Here is a 20888-nt window from a genome sequence, read left to right as displayed (position 1 = left end):
ATTAAAGTTTTCATGAAAGTATCTAAGGTCTGATTGAACAACTATTAGTCTTCTAATTTTATGGGCAATTTTTGGACCAAGTGTGAAAAGAGAAATTACAAAGTGGAAAAGACCATATTTTAGAGTAAAACTAGGGGTGGCTTAAACACACAGATGTCCACTGTCTTCCCTTCAGAAATCTCATTAAAACTAGAGCTTACCCCAGGTAGGAAAAAGGCCATTTTCCCTGCTGGTCACAGCCCAGAACTCTGGGTTTCCTGCAGGGTTGGCTGGTATCAAATTAATCACTGCAATCTAGTATTTTCCACTTTCAAAGTCACACAGAGAAACCTGGACCCTCCTGTGAACCTTCTCAGGATATTTTCCAGATTCTCTCCCTTCCCTGAAGCACACTGGCTTCAACATCTGAATAGAAGTATAAAGAAAAACTAAATATGATTTCCTTCTTAAACATGATTCTCTGAACAGGTCTTCCATGGGAGACTGGTTCCTCCTTGCATAATTTCCTGAGACCCCCCCCCCCAAAAAAAAACAACCTAGAACAAAAAATCCCTCTGTGGCACCGTTTGTTTTGATGGACTGTTCAGTATATAAGCTGCAGATCAAGGTGAAGCTAAGACTTCCGCAGCCCATTTTCCAGGACAGCAAACTTTACAGAAGCTCTTGTGTTTCTGACTTACAAATAAAGAGATTCTGCCTCTGCCATGGCTGAGTAAGCTCCTTGCCAATCAACCCTCCTTAAGATAACTATAAACTCTGGGCAAAGTACAAAAAGCAGCTACACAAGGCAGTGGAGAATGGACAAAAGCAGGCAGATTCAGGACAGGACTGGACACTTAGAATTTGGGAACAGCACAGGGAGTGTCCAACTGCCTGGCTATTAGTCTGAAGTCAGGCCATAGAGAGCATGGCATGAGGTGACTAAAATTCCGAAAGAAAGCCCCAGTCTTTCTGGCCTGAACAATGAGAGGGCGGGGTTCAGGATTACCATAGACACTGGGGAGTTATGGGGAATCCCAGAAAGGTCAAGAGGTAGAAGGTCCTGATTCTGGTTTAAAATCCACCCAAATCGTGGCTCACCCCACAAATCATGCATATGTGGAGTAGCACAGGTAAGGATTAAATAACAAACTGTCTGCTTACATACAAACAAAAAGCAAAACCAACCAAAAAACCCCACTCTCTGGAGAAATATTACAGAGTACAGGGTCTTCAAAAAAAAAGCCACCATGTTACAGATACAGTTTAAAGTTACTTGACATAAACAATGGCCCATTTTCAAGAGAAGAGACAATCAACAGAGACCAACCCTCAGATGACTCAGATGTTAAAACTAGTTATGAAGTAGCTATCATACTGATAGAACTAGTTATAAAGTAGTTATCATATTGATAACTATGCTCAAGGATATGAAGGAAAATATACTTACATAAATGAAAAGATAGGCAAGGTCAGTAAATAGAAAATAGGTATAAAGTAGCCACTGGAAATTCTAGAACTGGGAATGTATTGGGTTGGCCAAAAACTTTGTTCAGATTTTCCATAAGATGTTGTGGAAAAAACCTGAACTAACTTTTTGGCCAACTCAATACAATATCTGAAATTAAAAAAAAAAAAGAATAAGAGAAATAGTTCTCTCTTTCTGTCGTAAACCAAAAATGCTACATCTTACAAAGAACAGAAACACTGGTCACAGCATGTCAATTAAAGCTTAGAAAAGTCTCTAATCATAGTCTTTTCTCTGAAGACATAAAGGATTGTTTTATGAATCTGGTTTACTTAAATATTTTAAAGATTGAGAACCAACTAATTTTCAGGACAAGTTTTGTCAAAAAACTTAGGATGTTGTTATTATTTTCTTCCATTGTGGTTTTAAGGATTTGATGGCTCTGGCCAACCTGCAGAAGGTTGTAAACTGGCAGATACCAATAATATTTCTTATGCTCATGTAGTGTTTAAAAATTTCAATTTTTGGCTCACATTCTCAAATTATTAATAAGACTTTCTTCATTAAAGCCTGGATTTTGGTTTTCACTCCTGCGTGGTAACCTCTTCTAGAACTGAGCAGTGGCCAACCCCTTTATATGGATATATCTTCTCAATCTGGCCATGGTCTCTTTCTGTCCATACAGAATCACCATTTACTTAGCATGCTTATACATATGTAGGCTGTGAACCCTGAATTCCTCAGGTTAGTAGTCAAAGCCCACACTATGTAACCCCTTTCCACTTTTCTAAATTTCTATTGTCACACTTTCTTGAATATTCAACCCTTAGGATGAAATTCCTTTCTTACTGCCAAATACAACACATGCTGTCCAGTTTCTATACTTCTTTATCCAAGTACCTCAGCTAAGGGCTTCCCAGGTGGTGCTAATGGTAAAGAACCCACTTGCCAATGCAGGAGACCTAAGAGACACAGGTTCAGATCCCTGGGTCAGTAAGATCCTTTAAAGGAGGGCACGGCAACCCACTCTAGTATTTTTACCTGGGAAATTTAATGGACAGAGGAGCATGTTGGGCTACAGTCCATGGGGTTGCAATGGGGTCGCAAAGAGTTGGACACAACTGAAGCAACTTAGCATGCATGCATGCATCTCAGCTAAGGCCTCATCTGTGTGACTTCATAAGTTTCAGAAACCTATACGGTACAGTAATTTTCAGAGACAAAACACTTTCTTGTTTCATGCTACATCATCAGATCTAGGACATTGGATTTAAAGAAGGGAGAGATATTATATTTTTTGAAGGACTATTATATACCAGGCACTATCTTAGATGTCTTCATTCAATATTCACAACAACTTTGACAAGTAGTTATTATCTGTAATTTACAGGGGCAGCCATAAAGCTCAGAAAGGCTGACTGCACGGTTAACAGATGTTTGAGCAGGAATTCGTATCTCAAGACCTTGGTCCTTCTACAACCCTCTCTGCTTTTTAATGATTATGAAAAGTTGACAAAGTAAAAGTATTAGTTACTCGGTCATATCCAACTCTTTGCAATCCCATGGACTGTAGCCCACCAGGCTCCTCTGTCCATGAAATTCTCCAGGCAGGAATACTGGAGCGGGTGGCCATTCCCTTCTTCAGGGGATCTTCCCGACCCAGGGATCGAACCAGGGTCTCCTGCACTGCGGGTAGATTCTTTATCATCTGAGCCACCATTATAAAACTAAATCTAAATCCTAATGACCAGACTTTAAATATAAACATGCAAAGAGATGACAGTTTACCATCAAACTCAATACTTCGCCAAGCATTACCAGGAAACAGCAAATGTATACACTTATGATCACATCTGATTATGTGTCTTTATTCTGCTCTGTGCCACTTCATTGACCTTGTATCTTATCCATTCACACGTAACTTCTTCCACCTACTTTCCATTAGAGTGATGAAGGCAGGTATATATTCCACGGGAAAGAGAGAGGTGGGCAGTTCTCTGAAAAAGGCTTTCAGCATTACTGCAGCTTCTCTATGGCACATTTTCTCCCATTTAAACTTGTCAGCATTAAACTTGGCATCCAGTTCTTCACGATATTGCTGAAAATCAAGGAAAACAGTGAGTTTACTACCTGATCCCCCTCTTCCCCTTCAAAAACTGTCATTACACAAACTATTTTTGTAATTAGATTGAAATGCCAGTATCTACTAAGCTCTTCTTTTTCATCACGATTGAAGAACTGAAATAGCTGTTTCTGAATGCATTTTTTTAAAAAAACATTCTCTAAAATCCTTTTAGAATAATGCTAATCTTAAAGTAATTTGCCATCTGTACAAATACAAAAGTTCTTTACTCAGATCATAGCTTCATTTATATCGTTTTGGCAGAATACTGTCCACAGAATACTGTCTATCCCCACATGATAAATGCACTGCTAGATTTTTGACAAAGCCTCTATTTCCTTTTTTTCTCCCCAATGATTCCTTCCTTCTGCCACCTCATCTTGTATTAATATTTCTAAATTCAATGAAGGATGTATGCCTCTTGGCTGGTTTACATACAGAATGAAAACTAACCCAACAAAGGAACTCTGACCTCACTGCAACATGCATACCCATGACATCTTCCTGGAGCAAATACAGAAGTTTCATGCCAAGATGGACACATGTCTTCCACATGCCTGCATGCTTGCCCGCTCCTTTGTAAGATCTGGAGCACTGTGTTAATACTTTTTTAAAAAAATCACTAAGTGCCCTTAAGTTGATTTGGGTTATCCATTTTAGATTATTAACTCATTTGATAGCTAGTACCCCCTAGGCATTCTACTGCTCCCTGAACTACAGAGTTTACCAATAACACTAGGCAGTTATAGCCAGTTCCCCAACTGACAATAACTGCTTCAAAAGGGATACTTTAAAAAAGAAAACTGTGAAAAATCCTTAAGGCCTTTGCTTTATTCTCATGAGAAGCCTAAGTCTTCCAGTCTTGAACGTGCAAGAGAAGCTAGAGGACAACAAGGTGAGATTTATCTTCTCTGATGGCCGGGTGGAAAAGCTATCTGGGGGGGGGCGGGGAGGTGAGGGGCTCGGCGCTGGTGGGGATCAGGCTGGGGAAACGGAAAGCAGCCACTGGCATTTCTGGGGATGGATAATCGACGACTAACTTGGGTGAGCAGTTGCAGGACAGAAAGAAGAGGTGGCATTTAAGAAACGCCCAGGAGGAAAAATTCTCAAGAAGTGGCGATGGGTTGAATATGAGACTCAGAGGGAGAAATAAAAGTCCAGGGTGGCTCTCAGATTGCGGGCTCGGATAATGGGCAGAAGGAGGTGCTGTTGATAATAAGTGGAGACAGCCAATGTTTCCCCGTCCCGCTGCCTATGCCACTGCCCTAAAGCCAAGGGGAAACTGGTTTTCAGGAAGCACTGGCAAGAGCAGGATAATTCAGATCCATTTCCACAGACCTGTGCCACAGGAGGCTGGCTAAAACACTAGGTGACTGTCGTTGAAACCTACCAGTGCTTCCCTGTCACCTATGGGGAAACAGGGCCCCGGGATCAAGGGCAGGCTCTAGAACCACACTCATTTTTTTAATTTTTTTTTTTTTTTTTTTACCATGGTAAAAGTCACATAATATAAAACACACTATTTTAACCATGTTTAACTGTGCAGTTCTGTGGCACTAAGTACACTCACATCGTTGTGCAACTCTCACCATCATCCACCTCCCTCATGTTTCACCTTCCTAAACTGAAACTCTGTCCCCTGTAAACACTAAGTCCCCCGCTCCCTGCCCCATCTCCCAACCGCCCCTCCCCCAAACCCCGGCATCTACCAAGGTACTTTCTGACTCTAGGAATCTGACTCTTCTAGGTACCTCGTATAAGCGGAATCGAGCATTTTTCTGCACCTGCTGTATACTGGGATGCATTTTTAAGGTATAACCACATTTTTTAGGTGTTTATCCCAGTTCCACAACGGTCTAGTTGAAGGCCTGTGAAGTTTCCCACTGCGTAGCAGGGATATTAAACTAGATAACACAGAGCTCAGGGGGCGGGCCGTGCATACAGAGAGCACTCAGTAAGTGCTGGCTGCATTTACCCTCCCTCGTCTCCGTCCGCTACAACCTCTAGTGTTATGACTACGGGAAACCTATGCATATGTGGAGTGCTATTGGGGGAATAATAGCACCTCGTTCTGTCTAGAGGGCCAACAGAAAGGAGGGGAAGGACGCCCTCCCTGAGTTTGGAGCGGAGCACAGCAGAAGCTGGTACAGAGCTCCACGGTGTCCTAAACAAGGGACCGGATGAACCAGGGGCTGACTCTTCCTTACCAGAGACGTGTGTGTGTTTAAACTGTTAATGAGGACACTAGGCAAGGATCAGGAGCCAGGTCCTTAAACCTCGTCTGAGCAAATACCCAACCCGCTTCTCCTCCTGAGGTAATTTTACAAAAATGCAAATAATCCACCTTCAGCTTCAAAAACCAGTTCAGGGCAGGAAACCAGCAGACCAGGTAACATCCTCACAAAACATTCAGAGCAGCCTCTGAATAATTGAAACGAGTCAAAAAAGAAAGCCGTGCACGTCAAAGCAGTCTGCTTTCTTCCATAAAATATATTCCCCGGTGTTTGGCTCAAATTTCTGTCATTTGTGGAAAAGAAAATTACTGGAAACACCGAGCCATTAAATTGGTTCCAAATGACCCCAGGCCTCACGTCCAGGATGGGCTCGGCGGTTGGTGCCCTGCGAGGCTAAACCTGCAGCGTCCCCCAGGGATGCTTCTCTGTGAGTCTAACCAGGCTCTGAAAGTACAACCCACAGTGATACCTGAGTGTTAGAGTCAGCTACTTGGCACAACTTGACGATAATTATGAGGGGGATTTTTTTTTTAAACTTTCTTTCCCAGGCACATTTCTAGAAAAAAACAGTCTAACCGATGAAAACATTTTTTTAAGTTTCAAGTTTGAACAAAGGGAAGAAATAAAGACCCCTTGGCTGTATCACGTTGCAATGCCTTTCTAACTGCAGTATTCCCTTGTTTCTGTTCACTGACCCAGCGTTCTTCCATACTGGCTTTCCTGGAGCTCAAACCACGAAAACATCTGGAATACATTTTTTGGACGGACAAGAAATGGAATAAATAGGCTGAAACTACATAAAACCGATTAAGGGCCAAAAGGGACTTTTACCTAATGTGGTTCAGGAATGCATGCGTCTATTAGAACACGTTAAAGGAATTACTGGCCTTTGATAAGTGCTCTTCAGTCAAAGATTAGCTAGAGAAAAGCAACGTGTGCTATGATGTTAAACTTCATACACGCAAGAAACGTTGTGTAATGTTTTCTCCTTTGGATTATTTTCAAAAAATAGAATTTTAAATCATATCCATTATGCTCCCACTCTTCCCTACTAACGCATGCACACACACAGAATGAGAGTCAGTAAGAACAGTTACAAATACAGCTTCCCTATTATGGAGGGAGGTTTAGAGGGATGGAGTCTGATTCAGTTTAGGAAACTTGTTCTCCTGACTTCATTTTGGTTTTCTGACTCTACAGATAAAACCACAAAGACTTAGCCAACAAGTGATAGCTTTTGTTCTCGGATTTAGGATACATTTATTTAGAAGTATATGTAAAAACTGTTCCTGTGAGAACCTGAAACAAAAACCAGATCCCATTTAGCAAGTATTAACCTTAAGGAGCCATTAGAATTTCCCTGCCTTCCAAGTGAACCTGTGCCAGGATTTAGTCATCTCTACTCCCAAGGAAGACACGGGTCCCAGAGACATGCAGTGACAAAGTGTGGACCACCACTCAGGTCTCCCTTCAAGACAAAGCTGGCTGTTCATCAGCAAAACCTCCAGGCGGTTGACTCCCCATCTGCTGGCACCTTCTGCTTGGCCTCAGGCCCTTCCCCAGGGTGGGGGCTCACAGGGCACAGGGTGATGGTCCCAACTGCACCTCATCTGAGGCTCGACACCCCCAAGTCTGCCTCCCCTGACCCGCGATCCTTAAGAAGCGAGGTCCCCCTGTAACCCTCTTCTCCTCCTAACTTGGTCCCAGCACCTGCCTTCCGGAGCTTCCAATAGATACAGCCTATTGATTCTCAGTTTCCATCTTGAAAAATATCTCGTCGTACTTCTATATTAGACTGAGATGTCTGATACAAATAGAGTCTCCCAAAGCATGTGCCAGAATTAATTAGGGAAGAGATGCTTTCCCACCCCTACACAATTCCTTTTAATAGTTCTGAACACAGTCAAGTTCCCTTTTCCCTTTCCCTGAGGTTTTTTTCCTCAAGGATTCATTACTGACGACTCTCATGTCTCCAGGTCCACCCACCAGGGAGTGACCCAGGGCGGAGAGGGGCTCTTCACCTGTGTACCAGCAGAGCAAGTAGGATGTCTTACTGGAAATTGATGAGCAAAGCTTTCCTTTAATTCTTTTCTTTGCTGAACTGAAGACTTAGCCTCCATACAGAGGGAAGAAAGTAAAGGAATTCCCACTGCACGGTGGTTTTAGATGTAGACGCTAACATTACCTTAAATGGAACTGGGTTTCAGAACTGCTGAGGGAGTATTTTAGTGGTTACAGCCATTCCTACAAATTCCTATAAGGATGTCCATTAAAAGGAAAGCCAGAGAATGTTTCTACGTTTAAAACAACTGACAATGGATACTAGGGGTCATCTAATACTGGCTCAGTGAATTCTATGACACAGAGTAACATAAAAAAGCTGAAGTGTTTAACCCCCAAAATAATGATGGGACAAGACAAGTGGCAGTTTTTGAGAGTGAATTGACATGTTCTTTCATTGTTGTTTGATTTTTATTGTTGTTGTTTTAATTTAAAAGAATGCAAAACTCAGAATCATGGAACAATGTTTAGTCATAGGTGTTGAGGAATGCTCTACACCACCAAGTGACAGAATCAGAAATGATGACAACACCACACATGATGCCTGCGTGAACTGATCTAGCTAGTTGAGATCTCTAATGAGGAAGAGAGACAATGTTTGGTACCTTGACTTTGGCAGTGCATCCTGAAAGTCGAAAGATCCCTTCGGATTCCAGACCCGATTCCTCAACTTTCTCAAAGAACTAGAAAGCAATGATACAAGATAGAAATAAATACCTCTGTATGATTATGAGCATTTAAAATAACAACGATGATGAAAACAATACATTACCAAGCATACAGACATGCCGGGTACTTGAATGCCTAGTTAAACATTCACACTCTCCCAGGAGGTCAACACTAGCCTCCAATTGGCAAATGAGGAGATAGAGACAGGGTTGTTTTTCACTTTCCCAGGGTCATCCTCAAAAGTGACAGCACCAACTCTGCTCTTAACCATGAAAGCACACTGCCCCTTAAATATTTTAACATCTGATTACTGTATCTTTCTGCAGGTCAACCAGTAAGTCAGTTCAGTTGCTCAGTCGTATCTGACTCTTTGTGACTCCATGGACTGCAGCACACCAGGCTTCCCTGTCCATCACCAACTCCCAGAGCTTGCTCAAACTCATGTCCATTGAGTCGGCATCGCCAACCAGTAAGAAAAGACCCTAAATTACTATCATTAGTTGCACTATTCTAGCTAAGACACTGTGCATGCAGGCAAGCTCAGTTGTGTCCAGCTCTTTGCGACCCCTGTCCATGGAATTTTCCCAGGCAGTAACACTGGAATGGGCTATCATTTCCTTCTTCAGCGTATCTTCCTGACCCAGGGATAGAGCCTGTGTCTCTTGCATCTAACCTGCGCTGGCAGGGGGGTTCTTTATCACTGCACCACCAGGGAAGCCCAAGACACTGTAGGGCTTGTCAAAATCTGACCAAAGAATTAGAAATTGTAAAGGCGTATCTGTCTTATAGTAATGGTGATGCTTTACTATTAAATAATAATAAACATGAACACTGATTGTGCACTTAGGATGTGTCAGACAACATTCTCAGCACTGTACATATATTAATGCACGTGACCCTCACAATAATTCTATGGTGTCCCCATTCTACAGCTGAAGAGACTGAGGCATGGAAGGGGTAAAGATTTGCCCACGTTCACACAGCAAGAGCAGGATTCAGAGTCTGCTATTTTCCCTTTGAGAAATGATGATGCCTGCAACTAAGGCAGCTCCTGCAGGTATGAAGAGAAGTTTAAGTATTAGAGACTTCTTCAGGAGAAAAGCCTGTACCCCCAGGAGTGGAAGAACAATGCCTCCAGCTGTCTTACAAGAGCATCGCTAACCTCAGCAGTACCCAGAGTGAGCCTTTATTGAGGAGTCAGTGTGAGAAGAACCCAGATTTAGTTTAACTGGCAGTATACCGTGCACCTTCTGTGTGCTAGGCTTCTGCACCTACGTAATAATACAAACATGTGTTGAATATTCTCAGTCAGATTTTTATGCGTTTTCTTCAGACTGTATCCTTTTCCGAGAGGAAAAAGGGCATAATAATGGTTCAACGCAAGGACGGAAAGGAAATCTTAGAGTCACCATGGACTTGCTCCCGTTTGCATCGACCTCTTGCTGGCTGTGTGTTTCCGGGCATGTTACCTCACCCTATGGTGCCTCGGTTGCCTCACCAGTAGAAAGGAGATGACCATACCAACCTCCTGGGGCTCAGTGATGATCAGATGTGACAAGACACAGAGATCAAGAGATCACGCGTGGCCCAGTGCAGGGGAGGTGCCCTGTGGATGCGCACACTGGGCGGTCCTTAGCATCCTCTGGACCCCGGTTGCTATCCTCCCTGCTCCTATGGGCGGCCAGTCAGTCACCTCACTGGAGGAGTAGCTCAGTTTGCGGTATTGGTACCCAAACAGAGGAAGACACGAAAGAGAGGTAGAATTGCTGCTGTGAATAAAGCATGTGTCCTCTTTCAGTATTTTCACATATCATTTAAAAACTAAATTTAAGGGACTTCCCTGAAGGTCCAGTGGTCAAGACTCCGTGCTTCCAATGCAGAGGGTGCAGGTTTGATCCCTGGTCAGGGAACTAAGATCCCACATGCCACAGGGTGCAGTCGAAAAAAAACCCAAAACACTGAATTTAAAATTCAACAAGATTTGTATTTAGGGCTTGGAATTTTACCTGTACCACTGGATATCCCTGTTGAATAAACCGGTGTAAATTATTGGCTATAAAAGGAGGGGCTTAAAAGCAAATGAGCCATCCTCCAGTGAAGATCACTAAGAGAACTATATTGTTCAGACATCATTTTCACAACTTCTAAACCAGGAGTCTTCTTTGTCACAACGTATACCTTCCCAGGCACACCCAAAACACTACCAGAATAAGCTGATTTCTAGACTTTATTTAACATTATCTGGAAAATTCATTTAAAAGTAATACACACTCATTGTAAAACACCCAACCTGTGATATATCCCAGCAAATACTTGTATGATTAATAAATGGACTGTTAGTAATTAGTAGCCATCTTTTATACAGGAGAGAATAACCATATATACACACACAAACACATATATACACACAAATAACATTTTAAAAATATTGGAAGAAATATAACAGAAGGAAGCCATGTGACAGCATCTGTGTCTATCATCTGATGTTTTCTGGCTGGACAATGCAAGACTCCAGAGGTTCTTAGCAAGGCAAACACACCCAGGTGCCTTGGATGTCATGTGGATGCAAGGAGGGAAGCCAAAAGTCCCCAGAGCCAGAGTCCTAAAGGGGCCTTTGTGTCTTTAGATCTAAGAATATTCATCAGTGGGTTTACGAAAAGCACATTACAGGCACAGAGCTCTGTGAACTCCCCAGCTGTGTACACTGTACTCACCTTTTGTAACACAAGGGGAACTTTGACCCCAGAGTCCTTCCTTCGGTCATTTTCCAGCAGGACTGTGAGGGGAACTCCAAAAATCCCACTGTCTTCATTGTAAAACAGTAGGGAGAGAAAAAAAGAGTCAGAAAAGCACTGTCTTATTCCCATGTGTCAAAATTTAGAATCAGAGTAGGTGTTAATACCTCGTCCTTTTACTTTCTCTGTTTTGTTTCTTTTCAGCTGAATTCGAAAGGCGTCAAAAAAGGCCGTCAATTCAATCAGAGCGAGATGGCGGATTTTCTTCATGTCTTCAGCGGACAGATCTTCTGCTTTGGTTAGGCCAAATCTGGTTTTCTGAACAATAAATTTCTAAAATACATATTGAGGATATTTATTTTTTTATGGCAAAGGAAAATTATTATACCTTCATTCAAAGGAGACTGCACCTTCCAAATCTGTATAGCCTAACATGCTTGCTATTCACAAAAAAAGATATCTGAGGAGCTTGCTGAGCCATAGAAAGGTCATGAATATGATTGTTAGAACCTCTGATGATCACAACTACACTAAACCAAATGCAAAACAGTCACCTGAAGTATATTATAATATCATCATCACAACTGTGACGTAAAGAGTGCAGGTAATTCCCCTATTGAAACTGACTGCACGTGCTGGCTGAGACAATAGCCATTCTATCTTAAATATCAAACTTAGGTAATTAAAAATATCCTTAAAAAAGCAAAATGCACAGGAAGTGCCAAATAATCCTACTCTCATTTTGAAGACAATGCCATTGCTATATTCTCCATTTCCACATTTTACTTACAGGTAAAACATAGTCTTCTTTCTTAAAATCTAACTTCTTAAATCTGTTCCTTTTTGGAGCCTGTGTTAGCTTTTCTGAATACGATACTTCAAAGGACAGCTCTTCAGCTTCTACTGGAATGTTTTTTTCCAGATATTCATCATCTAAAGAACAAAGGATATGGAATATTTAGTATGCCATTTAACTGATCAATACCATTGACTGTAAAATAAGCATAAAATATTGATGAGTTAATCCACAAGCACATTAAAATGTTTACATCCTTGGAAAAGCATCAGACTCACTCAGAATGATCTCGGTTAAACAATTAATGTAGTGTCATCAGACTTCCATACGAACAAGCTTCTACAACTGTTATATGAACTTCCTATTTAATCCGATGTTTTTAATTTTAGGTGTTTATGTCTCATGAAAAGCACTGAAGATTATTAGATTATTAGAAAGTCCATAACGGAATGTTTCTATGTACTCTTATGCAATGACGTCTATCCATACTCAACACCGCTGCTACTGGGGAAGCAAAAGCTTAAAGCAGATGGAGAAAGGGTGGCGGCCCCACAGAAAAGCTCTGCCTACTTTCACTCCTCTTGGGTTTTTACCCCAAACTGTGGAACTATGCCGCTTCAGATTTGTTCCAATCCAGTTTGCCCTTCACTGTGAGATTTGTTCAGGTGAATTAATCCTGATTCCTGTGACTCTGTCCTGGTTTTCTGGTCATAGATGGTGCACATGCCAAAGATGAATGGGTGACACGTCCTGTCCCTTATACCTGTTTCTCTCAAGTTTGAAATTAAGACAATAGATTCCTTACGAAAAGCAAGGGAAATCACTTGAGTAATCCTAAATCTGATTTTTGACTGAAAGTCTGGCTTGCCATCTTGTTTTATTGCCTGGCAAAAACTGTTCTTATGTCATGAAAAGAATTATTTGATGACAAAAAAAGAACTCATCAGTTTTACCATCTTCTATATTAAATCCAGGCGGAAACAACTTCATATTTAGGGCTTCCCTGGTGGCTCAGACGGTAAAGCGTCTGTCTGCAATATGGGAGACCCGGGTTTGATCCCTGGGTCAGGAAGATCCCCTAGAGAAGGAAATGGCAACCCACTCCAGTACTCTTGCCTGGAAAACTCCATGGATGGAGGAGCCTGGTGGGCTACAGTCCATGGGGTCGCAAAGAGTTGGACACGACTAAGCAACTTCACCTATATTAAATCACTGTCCAACTCTTTGCAATCTCATGGACTGCAGCCCACCAGGCTCCTCTGTCCATGGGATTTCCCAGCCAGAATACTGGAGTGGGTTGCCATTTCCTTCTCCAGAGGATCTTCCTGATCTGGGGATCAAACCTGCATCTCCTGCATTGGCAGGTAGATTCTTTACCACTGACCTGGGAACCCCACTCTCTTCTATAAACAGTAACTAAAACCCAAATAGAACAAAAGGAGCAACAGACAGAAATGACAGAAGACCTAGTTTATCTCAATTAAAAGTTTAGTGGAGAAATTCGTAAATCAACAGATCTAAAATTCTAAAAAAAAAATATTGATTTAAAACACAATAAATAGATACAGTAAGAACTCAGAAAATAACAAGGCGAAGTTATGATTTTCACACATCATACAGAGACTTGCATTCAAATCAGAGTAATAGCTAATTGTTAGATAAGACTCTAACTACTTGTTCTTCTTTTTTAAATATTTATTTGGCTATGTCGACTCAATCTGTGGCATGCAGGATCTTTCATTGCGGAGTGTGAGTTCAGTAGCTGCAGCAAGTGACATATGGGATCTTAGTTTCTAGACCAGGGGTCAAACCTGCGTCCACTGCATTGCAAGGTGGATTCTTAACCATTGGACCATCAGGGAAGTCCCAAGACTCTAAATTCTTAAGGATCTATGGGCAGATTCTTTGGACAGTGGTGATTATACAGGCTGATGCACCAAACCACCGGACTACTCCAGGTGCACTTTTACGTCTCAGTGGTACGATTCGAACTGAATAACAACATGGCAGCAAACAGAATGATGTGGAATAATTTATGGTAAATCCATTCTCTCTCTTTTTTTTTGATAACAGTATTATTAAAATGTAATCCACATGCCCAACAATTCACTTATTTGAAGTGCACAGTCAATGATTTTTAGCATATTTGCAGCATTATGCAACCATCGATCAATGTTAGGACATTTCATCACCCAAGCTTACTTGAATTTTGAAGCCAATGCTCACAGTATGGAGCTCTGTTGCATCTGAGAGGAGTGTGTATCTTTAGGGGGAACTTTGAGGAACTACAAAAGTGTGGCCTTTAGGGGACCTATTTCCTACAAGGAGGATGTGAGATTCCACTCTGAACCCACGGAGAGCACCCAGCTCTCAAGTGGAAGAGGCCCCATTAAAAGTTCACCCTGTTATTTTGTAAGGAAACATCACAATCATCTCTGATGCTGCACGTACTTGAGCATAACTAGAGATTTTTAGATGGTGTCTACTTCCCGGCCTGCTTGATGATGTTCAGCAGATCCAGGTTACCTATCAAAGAGACCCCAAACCAAAGGCACTACCTGAATGAGTAGTTAAATGACACAGTGGTCATCAAGGTGGAAACGATTTCTCTTGCAATGTGACTACTGGGTGTGAAAGGACGGGGTGTTCGGAGGTAGAGGGAGCAGAGGTCCGGGGTGACAGAAATCAGAAAGGTGAGAAAAACAGACATACATTTTGCTTCAGAAACCCACTGCTCACCGAAGTGAGCGTCAGCACGAAAGCAAAAAGACACAGGCTGAGGAGGCTGTATCACTCACCACTTGTGGCGTTCCGCGCTGACCGTCCAGGGTCTGCCGCGCCGTTGGAATGAACTGGCACGTCTGGAATGGCCTCCAGGATGGACTGTGAACCAAGGGAAGACGAACACAGAACAGTTCACCAGGAATGTAGGCTACCCTGCGCTTCAACCTGATACATGTTGGGCGGTGCATTAGAACTACTTCACCAAAAAGCAATTCTTGATTCCATGAAGGGCTGGCATCTGATTTCCTTTGTTGTCTCACTCAGTTCAGACCTGTACAGCCCACACAGTTTTCTCAAGAGAACTAAGCCAAGGTCAGAATAACCACGTCTCCTCAAGTGTTTGCTGGCATATGTTTCCTAACATGTAGAAATGACAAAACTTGCAGTCACATAGTTTGACAATTATTTTATCATTCTGACTTTTTAAAGAAATTTTTGGTGTGGACCATTTTTAAAGTCTTTATTGAATTTGTTTCAACACTGCTTCTGTTTTTATGTTTTTGTTTTTATTTTTTACTGAGAGGCACATGGGATCTCAGTTGCCTGATCAGGGATCGAACCTGTATCCCCTTCATTGGAAGGCGAACTCTCAACTACTGGAGCACCAGGGAGTCCCTATACTTGTTATTCTTGATGCAGCTGGTCATACATTTTGGTCATAAACCCTAAGTCATGACATAACTAGATGGTTAATAGAAGGGATGCGGGGGCCAGGCTGCCTGGATTCTAATCCTGGCTCTTCCACTTCACATGACTTCAAGTTACAGAACCCTCTATTAGTCTCCCTGGTCTGTAAAATGAAGATGATAAAAGAACATATTTCAACAAGTTTTTATGAATTTTAAATGACTACAAATCTCATGGGACAACATCTGATACACAGTGACTACTGTATGAAGGTTAGCTACTATTAATACACTAATACATTAACTTCTTCATGACAAAATACAGAGGGATAATAACTACCAAAGGGTTCAGCATGTTTTCTAGTTGTGTCCTCTCCTAATTAATTTGCTATTTTCTTCACTGTGATCCTGCCACACTGCTGCACTCCCCTGCAATGTTATCAGAAGCTGGGTATATATCTTCATAGAGTTTGGTGTTACTACTCACATTGGATGCTGGTGGTGGTTTACTTGCTAAGTCGTATCTGACTCTTGCAACCCCAAGGAATATAGCCCATCAGGCTCCTTGAGGTGGGTACTAGTAAAAACTTTACACACAAATTCCACCATTTCTACAAATATGAACTTTAATGTGGAAGTTATCAACCATGAGTATGTTGAAGGTGAAAACTGGCTACTCCATCAAGAATCCTTTATATGCTCTTCATACATAAGTCTGCTCTTTTTCCCCCAGAACCTGGTGTTGTTTCTTTTATTCTCATATTTATTCAGCAATATGAAGTGAACTGGAGAAGGAAATGGCAACCCACTCCAGTGTTCTTGCCTGGGAAATCCCATGGACAGAGGAGCCTGGTGGGCTACAGTCCATGGAGTCACAAGAGTCAGAAAGGACTTGGCGGCTAAACCACCACCACTACAAACTGCACAAAGGAATCTCAAATGCTGAACTTTGTTTTCTCTTTTCCCTACTTTATGCCAAAGATATGCCATATCTTATTACGTAAACAGAATGCGAATGCATACCCAATTATTTTAACACAGAAGCCCAAGTATATATTTGGTGGCTCTAAAAACTAATACCACAGAATAAAGATTACCCCCACAATGAAATCTTCAAAAACGATGTGGAACACTTTTCAGTGGTTTCCTTAAGTCTTCCTACAGAGCAACACTTCATTAAACTTTGAAATAACTCATCTACAGTAGAGAAAAGTGAAAGTGAAAGTGAAGTCGCTCAGTTGTTTCCTACTCTTTGTGACCCTGTGGACTGTAGCCCACCAGGGTCCTCCATCCATGGGATTCTCCAGGCAAGAATACTGGAGTGGGTTGCCATTTCCTTCTCCAAGGGATCTTCCTGACCCAGGGATCAAACCCAAGTCTCCCGCATTGCAGGCAGACGCTTTAACCTCTGAGCCACCAATATAGGCTCCTGAGAATCAACATTCATGCTGGGCTTGAAGCTGATGGTTTGGGAAGCTTAAACGACTAAATGTCAATTTCATGATCTGTAAAGTGGAGATGTGTCATCTGCTCCTTGGGTTTAAATGGTCTCCAGCCAGCCTGCAGTATTGAACAAGGGCCCGATCTTTGTAATGTAAATGATTCTGGGACTTTCCTGGGGGAAGAAGAAATTTAAATTGTGACCCTTGCTCTTCAGCTTCTTACAATGAGGAGAAGAGAGTAACATTTATGGAACATTATTAAAAGACAGTCCACTGCTAAGAGTGAATTTCTACACTAAAATACAAGTGTTTACTGGAGAGTAATGGAGAGCAAGGAGGTGCCGCCCAAAAGGTCTCACTGAAGAGGTTGTTGATTGTGTGCTGGAACTCAAGGAATGATGAAAAGGACTTACAAAGGCAGGCAGGTGGGCAAAGCATTCAGGCCAGGCATGGAATTATAAATTCCAGGTATGGAAATCTGAAGCATTTCGGATTCATGAGAGGATCAACGGAGAGCCTGATTTGCCAGGAGTTAAAGCCAGGTAAAGGTGCTCAGACTTAGACTCATAAGGGTTAAAACACAGCAGAACAAAACAAACAAAAGAGCATTCTTTTCTTATGTATTAAAGCAGGAGAATGACTTGGTGAAAATGAAAAGGACGATCTCACTGCCAATGAAGGGACCAGGAGTTTTGAAACACATTGAATGAAAAGGCTCAGTGCTTGGTATTCATGGTTTTTTTTTTTTTATTCATAGTTTTAAAACATCCCTTTACTCATTAAACATATTAGTATTAGAATCTTAAAATTTTTTTCTAGTGATTTTAAACTATTTCAAACATATATGCCACTCCCACTTAAAACAAACTTCTCTGGCTTGTCCATAATGGATCCTGCCATCTCCCTACAATCCCAGCCGTGAGACTTTTCCACTGGGGCCTCAGATGGTTTAAGGGAGGCAAAGACACGCAGCCATCAGGGCTCGCCCTGCTGCCCAAATCCTACTACACTGGGACTGCACGGTCAAGGCTGAGGGATTAGTATGTTAAATCCCAAGATGTAGAAGGTTAGCTCTATCTGCTTGGTGGATTGGTTGCTAAGTCATGTCCAACTCTTGCGATCCCATGATCTGTGGTCTGTCAGGCTCCTCTGTCCATGGGATTCTCCAGGCAAGACTACTGGAGTGGGGTGCCATTTCCTTCTCCAGGAGGATCTTCCCGACCCAGGAATCGAAACCGGGTCTCCTGTATTGCAGGCAAATTCTTTACCAACTAAGCTATGTGAGTTCCCTTAAAACTAGACTTTGACTATAGCATATTTCCTTCACGTTGAAGAATCACCATACCAAATATTTTTCATGTTAATTACTTAAAAGAGAAATTTATCAACTAATAGATGTTCCCCACTGTCCTGACTGGTTGCTGGGTTTTTTCTCATGATGTGAATCTATATTTTGTAACTCCAGATACTAAAGCTGCCTGTGCTGGAGTCATTACAGAAAACATGGCTACCATATTCCTCTTCTGCACCTGAGATCAGAATGGAGAAATCCACCTCTTGTAACCACTTTGTGAGAAATTCCCCAGAGATGAACTTAAATAAGTCACATTCATGGATGAATATGCAATCAATTTTTAAATTAAAAAATAAAAACTACAACATCTATCCAAATGTGAATTTAAAGGAAATCCGATGACATCGCAGATTAAATACTGAATCTCATCTGAAATTATAAACTAAATATTAAAGACAGTGAGAGTAATAAATTCCAAAAACCATGAGAATAGCCAAAGTATTCAGATTACTTCTTAACCTTAAATGCAAGTAAGAAAGTTTAAAAATAAATGAAATAGGTCTATAATCTAAGAGACTAGAAAAAATTGTCCAAGTCATCCTGAGAACGAATGAAAAAAAAAAATTAGATTAAATAAATTCATATAATTTATATTAATTTAATTTAATAGAAAAAGTAGGCTTAATTAATTAAAGGTAGTGACTTTAAAAAAAATATTGCCCACACAGGCAAGTATTTACATTCTGATTGACATAAAAGACATAAATCTTAGGAAGAAAAAAGGAGTAATAGCCACCTACACAGAAAATGTTAAAATTATGCACCTAAATACATAAATATATTATATATAACTATATATTTATGTACACACACACACACACACACCAACATATACTGAACTGGATGTTTTGCTAGAACAAATATACATTATCAAATTCATACAAGTTGGGATTGAAAGGAATATAACCCCCAGACCCTACCCACTGAAAAATTAATCAAAGCTTTATGGCTGCAATAATGCCAGGCCTTGGCATAAAACTATACCTAACAGTTTTTACAGATTATATATTTACATCAAAGAATAACAAATTCCTCCATGTTTGATCCTCGTAAAGAACACTGCATTGGCATTAATTCATGGAGTCCTCTTTCAAAATGAGATCTAGTCATTCCCCAGTATTTTGATGTGCCTTCTTCCTAATCATTCCAGATTGGTGTGTCCACTGGCAGCTGTGGTTTCCTTACAATGCTAGTCCATTTCACCTGTTTGAAGAAATTGCTTCTTCTTGCCTTGAACCTGCAACTTTTCCCTGACATGCAACTGTCCGGGCAGGTGATGACTTACCATGGAGCCACTCCTGGGAACAGCAAAACTCCATTCTTCATCCTGGGACCCATCTGATAGGGTACTACTGTTGAGAGAAGCACCATCTGGCTAAATGGAGAAATGAGAGCATGGTTCTTATTTAGGCAAATGCTTTCTATCATGTTTGTGTGTATTCCACGTGTACATATGTGGATACATGTGGCAACACACAAAGCTGTGACTGTGGCGGGGGGGTGGGGGGGACTGCAGCAGCCCCTCAGGGATTATCACCGTGAGCCACCCGAAGGCCGGGCCTTCTGGCAGACCCTGGCCCCTGTGGCAGACCCTGCTAACATCTGCCACAAACTACGTCCTCCTGAACAGCATCTTGGTTTTGTTTCAGGGAGCTAGATGTTAAACCAAAGAATTTGATTTCTGGGCTTCTTTGCAGCTAAAAGTGACCATGTGACAAATGTGGTCAATGAGGTGTAATTTAAGTGTAATTTTACCAAGAGCGTTTTCAGAAAAGGTAAGTGTTTCCTGACCGAAAAGAGGAGGGTCAGCTGCTACATGCTTCACGGGGTCTCCAGGTGTCTGGCTCCAGAGAGGATGCTGGATGCCAGATATGGGTGGGTCTGTGCTGAGAGCATCACGTGGCTGCCTTGTCAGTCCTGGACCATCCCTCATAATCATCTCCACGTGAAACAAAGCAACTCCTACTTTCCTATTACATGCAGCCAAACACAAACTTGTCTAATCTTATTATTTTTTTTACTATATTCTAAGACTTTTTTTTTGCAATGATTAGAATTCAGTAGCAATAGTACCAAAATGCTTTTTAATTTATAAACTTCGAAGAAGGAGATTTTCGCTTTAATGTACAGTGGTGTTACTGAAATTTAAGACATGAATATTCTTTTCTTTCATTGCAAAATCAAATATACTTGATACTTATGAAAACACATGATATTTTGTCTTTTAAAAAACTGTCACTCATCTTGATTGACCATATTTTCTGAATTTTCTTTAGATGGTATGTGTTATTTTAAAAAATGAACAAAGAGCTTTTTTTTCTTCAAAGGAACAAATAAAACACAAGAACTAGCACAAGAAATTTAAGTCACGATGGCAAACTCACCATTATCCAGCTCCCCTCTCACCCCAAATTACTAAAAATGATGGAAAAAAACACACATTTTTAAAGGAACAGGTTTTTAACAGCACTGGAAACAAGCAAAGAATTCCAGAGCTGACAGACATTTCTAGATGAAAAGCAAACAGAACTGGTTGGTAAAACAAAAACCTCTAACTGAAAGCAGCATAAAAGAAAATTTTTCAGACAGGGAAGATAAAAACAACATGATGTACAGAG

General features: G+C 41.2%; 1 protein-coding gene and 1 long non-coding RNA gene across 12 annotated transcripts in view; one reads left to right on the top strand and one right to left on the bottom strand.

Annotated features, from left to right (window-relative positions):
* Positions 1-20888, bottom strand: part of ARHGAP28 (Rho GTPase activating protein 28) — a 140073-nt gene that overhangs the window by 22362 nt on the left and 96823 nt on the right. For all 11 annotated transcript variants that reach the window (XM_081563358.1, XM_081563359.1, XM_081563361.1 and 8 more), the window contains 7 exons: positions 19556-19645; positions 14863-14947; positions 12059-12201; positions 11436-11601; positions 11248-11339; positions 8470-8547; positions 3383-3545 (listed from right to left, as the gene is read on the bottom strand). In XM_081563358.1, coding sequence (XP_081419484.1) covers positions 3383-3545; positions 8470-8547; positions 11248-11339; positions 11436-11601; positions 12059-12201; positions 14863-14947; positions 19556-19645 — 817 coding nt within the window. The remainder of the gene's footprint in view (positions 1-3382; positions 3546-8469; positions 8548-11247; positions 11340-11435; positions 11602-12058; positions 12202-14862; positions 14948-19555; positions 19646-20888) is intronic.
* Positions 1030-3299, top strand: LOC145534951 (uncharacterized). The gene is made up of 2 exons (XR_014075103.1): positions 1030-1112; positions 2838-3299. It is a non-coding gene; the product is annotated as an uncharacterized LOC145534951 (long non-coding RNA).

This window comes from Giraffa tippelskirchi, chromosome 14, assembly GCF_054371585.1.
Source record: "Giraffa tippelskirchi isolate mGirTip1 chromosome 14, T2T-mGirTip1v1.2.pri, whole genome shotgun sequence".
Taxonomy (NCBI): domain Eukaryota; kingdom Metazoa; phylum Chordata; class Mammalia; order Artiodactyla; family Giraffidae; genus Giraffa; species Giraffa tippelskirchi.
This window is presented reverse-complemented; position numbering and strand designations above follow the sequence as displayed.